This window comes from Coffea arabica, chromosome 7c (assembly GCF_036785885.1).
Source record: "Coffea arabica cultivar ET-39 chromosome 7c, Coffea Arabica ET-39 HiFi, whole genome shotgun sequence".
NCBI classification, from domain to species: Eukaryota; Viridiplantae; Streptophyta; class Magnoliopsida; order Gentianales; family Rubiaceae; genus Coffea; species Coffea arabica.
The window spans coordinates 4478391-4482212 of NC_092322.1; the positions used below are offsets into that span (position 1 = coordinate 4478391).

Sequence of the window (3822 nt, forward strand, 5' to 3'; positions counted from 1 at the left end):
ATCATCCTAAAATTTGCTGGTACTTGCGGGACAATATGCCAATTCTTTGAATCATGAGATCATATTATTTTGCGAGCAGACTTTAGTCTAGAAATTAGATGTTTTGGATTTAAAATCTCCCATTTTTTAAATTCCACCTCTCCCTTGTTGCAAAGACAAAGAGAGCGTGTATAGATAGATAATTCGTGTGATATATCTGTGTGTGCATTGTTTCAAAATCTCTGCTCAGAGCGAAGGAGGTCCCTTTTATCGAGCTAGAGCCGATCAGGCTTTTAACATTTTGGGCTATCTTGGAAACAGGAAACGGATTTATCCCGGGCACTTCATGGGTCCTTATTCAGATACATTGGGCCACCTTGAAAAGAGGTGCCCGATGTCCATCCCTCATTAACTCAAGAAAGTGACAGGGAGAGGACCACGTCGTATCGAGAACATCATCCTACATTAGCATCTGGACAAACGTACCCCTGAGCTCGGGCCCTCTTCGGTCTTTCATCCTGCAATCACATATCTGCACCGGAAATTCGGGATCGGGACGAGAACGCCTCTACCCTCCTTCTCCCTGCAAATCTGGGACTGACGTCATTCATTTAAAGCATACTACTCCGTCAAGAGTAAAAAGCTAAATGCTGCTGAATTGATTTCACTTCCTTTTCAGCCTCTGATTGGATTGGATGATTTCACCATACTCTCATCAGAAGTCCCATCAAGTGCTAAATAAGCTCTCCAAGTACAGCTAGCTAGTTGCCACCTCCTGTTTAATGGGCTTTGAAGTTGTGGTGGTATTAAACTTAAGCACAAGAGATTAATCCCACCGGACATCCAAGATGATTAAGTAAGTACAGTAAATGGTACGACGTTGACTCAATTTTTTCGCAAGAAGCTGCGTAACTGCTTACTGTGACTTGTAACTAGCGCCCCGCCCCCTGTCTTTTCAACTTCTTGTCAACAAGTAATTTCGTTTGTTTACGCCATCAACAGAAATATGCGTTTCCTCCTCTGTTGTCATGATTCCATTTCAAACCGTTTGCCTTTTTTCTATTTGTTGTCGGCGTACTATTAATGCCATGAATTTGAAGCTCGTCTGAAAGTCATACGGATATGGGCCGGTGGGAGTGGGAATCTGTCAAAAAGGACCATCTACCATTCAGACTTCAGAGACACGCCTCCCAAAAGCTGGAGAGTGAACTAGTTAGTTCGTTGAGAGCTAGAAAGGAAAAAAAAAATATCATCTTGTCTAATACTAGTACTAATAGTCCTTCTATTAAAATTTCTCCCTCGTTTCATTTCTTCACATTATCGAGCAAGCAACTACCAGAACTCCCCTTCCACCCAAAGCTATACAAGGTCTCAGGTCCACCATGAACTTCATTCGTCTTCACGGCGCTGCGCTCGTTTCTTTTCTTTGCATTTCAGGACAGAGCTGCTCTGTTTTTGGCACTTCTTCATGACCCTTCTTTAAAGCTCTATCCTCCAATTCTCGAAAATTTAGCTGCTTGTTCCGGAGGGTATTAACTCGTGTCCAAGAGATTTTGAGGTAAATTTCCACAGTAATCTTCGTTGTTCATTCTGCTTTTGAATTTGTCTCCGTCTTTATAATTATCTCTGTCGAAGAGAGTAAGGGAGAAATGGTGGAATCTTGCTTTATGTTTTGCGGGGAGGGTTGAATGCGGTTTTTTGCCTCTTGCTGTTTCTTGAGTTTTGAACTCAATCAACTTGGTCTCTTCCCCACTCCCCTCTGTTCAATTTTTTTTTTTTTTTTTTGGGCTCTAGAATTAGGTTGAATTCTTGGAACCGTTGAACTTCCCCTGCTTCCGTGTTAAAATCCAGTCAGATTTGAGGTTATCTCCTCTTTTCCAAAAAGGAATATATAGAGAGAGAGAGAGAGAGAGGTGGGTCGGGTTAGATTTGAGGGATTTATCGGTGTCGAAAAAAGAATAAATTCTTTCACTTTCAATAAAAAGTAGTAAAAGCTGGTTTTCCACTTTCCTTTCCTTGGAGGAAAGGAGTGGAGTGCTACAAAAGCAACAGTTATAGATGCCACAGCGCACGCCTCACACATGCCAGATTCTCTAATCTATGGCTCCCTCTTCTTACTTTTTTCCCGTATCTTGCAGCAATATCAAACTCCACCACTTCCACTTTCAGAGGAGGAGAGAGCCCAACAGAAGATAACAGCAGTAATACCCACAAAAACCTGTCAAATGGCATACCGCTTTCCAACAACTCCGGCCAGTGAACTTCACATGATGACCAACAGCCGTGCCATCCTGATTACAACCCATGATGTAAAAATATTTCTCATTTTTTTCTTCTTCCTTTGGCAACCAATTTTACCTCAATTTCAAGATTTTAATCTGTTTGGTCCGTCTCATTGATTGCAGGATGAACAGAACGAGTGGAGCATCGCGCTTGCTTTTGCCAGCCGCATCGTCATTTATGTCGCAATCTTGGGTGGGTTTCTCCCACATTAATGCTTCATCATAGAGCATTAGTTTATATGAAAAAAAAAAACGAAGAGCTCTGTAGAGCATTAGTTTATTACGTTGCTTGTGGCTTCTGACATCGCAAAAGTCAATGGAACATTCCCCAATAATAATTTAGGATTTGTCTTGCAACTCAGTGATGCAGGGAAACTAATTTTATTTGTACATTCAATTTTTTTAATGGTTTTTCAGCCTTGCTGATGATGATTGTTGCACTGATCATTAAACTTTTGGGACATTGCGATGGAGATGCTAGCAGTAGTAGCAGCAGCATTCACCGCCAGGCCACGGCGGCTCGGGCTGCAACTGAAACTAATACATTGCTAGCAAAAGAGGTGGTTCCATTCACCTATGGGACCTGTGAAGAAGATTTAGAGTCTGCAAAATGCAGTAGCAGTCCCTCGGACGATTTATATGATGGAAAGATTTGTGTAATTTGCTATGACGAGCGAAGAAATTGCTTCTTCATCCCTTGTGGTCACTGTGCTACTTGTTCCATTTGTGCCCGAAGGTTTGACCTTAAAATTTTAACCCCCCCCCCCCAAAAAAAAAACAATTTTTTTTTTCCATATTCATTCATTCCCAGTATTTCTGAAACTTACAGAGGGATTAATGGTGCAGGATTACCGAAGGGGAAACCAAGACTTGCCCTGTATGCCGCAGATATATTCACAAAGTAAGAAAGCTGTCCATTTCCTGAAATGATGCCCCGTCAAATTTTGCTTCAGTTCTTTTATTTTTTCCTTTTCTTTTCTCTTTAGTTGTAAATAGACTGTTTGTGTAGTTTGTTTGTCGGAAAATCAGAAAACGATGTAAATGGGCCTTTATTATTGAGCCTTTTCTGCTGTACAAACTCGCCCTGAACGAACTATGGGGCAAGTTTTCTTTTTTCTACCTTTCCCCATCTGTACATAAATGGGCAGTGGAAGCTACATTTCTACTCTTCTTGCCAGAAGCCCAAGCCCAACGTATGAATGTAGAAAAGGGCTAAAATGTTGTTGGCAAGTTAAATTAAGACAAGATTAGTGGAGTGCGATTGTCTATTTATTTATTTTTGTAAAGAGTCGAGTCCAATCAATCGTTAACAACTCGAAAGAGACTACTAATTAAAACAGAAAGCAGGTTTGGTAACTTCTCCCAAATTTGGTGCGGCATATTGATGAGCACTATGAAAAATTAACAGACTAATTCTAGCTCTTCAATTTTTTTTTTTTTTGTTTTTGTTTTGTGTGTGTAAAAGTACTGCGTTTGGATTGAGTGTTTTTGCACCTGTTTTTGAAAAACTGTTTTTCACATTTCGAATGCTACAGTAATGTGTATTTCAAAAACACCATAT

The 3822-nt window shown here is 40.6% G+C and overlaps 1 protein-coding gene across 3 annotated transcripts; it reads left to right on the forward strand.

The window, feature by feature from the left end:
- The first annotated feature begins 428 nt into the window (after positions 1-428).
- On the forward strand, positions 429-3529 carry LOC113698491 (uncharacterized). 3 transcript variants are annotated; one of them, XM_027218325.2, is made up of 5 exons: positions 429-851; positions 2118-2288; positions 2385-2454; positions 2679-2997; positions 3108-3529. In XM_027218325.2, exons 1-5 carry the CDS (start codon positions 849-851, stop codon positions 3184-3186), a joined length of 642 nt encoding a protein of 213 aa, XP_027074126.2. In that variant the 5' UTR covers positions 429-848; the 3' UTR covers positions 3187-3529. The 3 variants fall into 3 exon arrangements, with proteins under 3 accessions (XP_027074126.2, XP_027074128.1, XP_027074127.1); XM_027218327.2 differs by having other exon boundaries at positions 429-835; XM_027218326.2 differs by having other exon boundaries at positions 430-1537.
- The last annotated feature ends 293 nt before the right edge of the window (positions 3530-3822 follow it).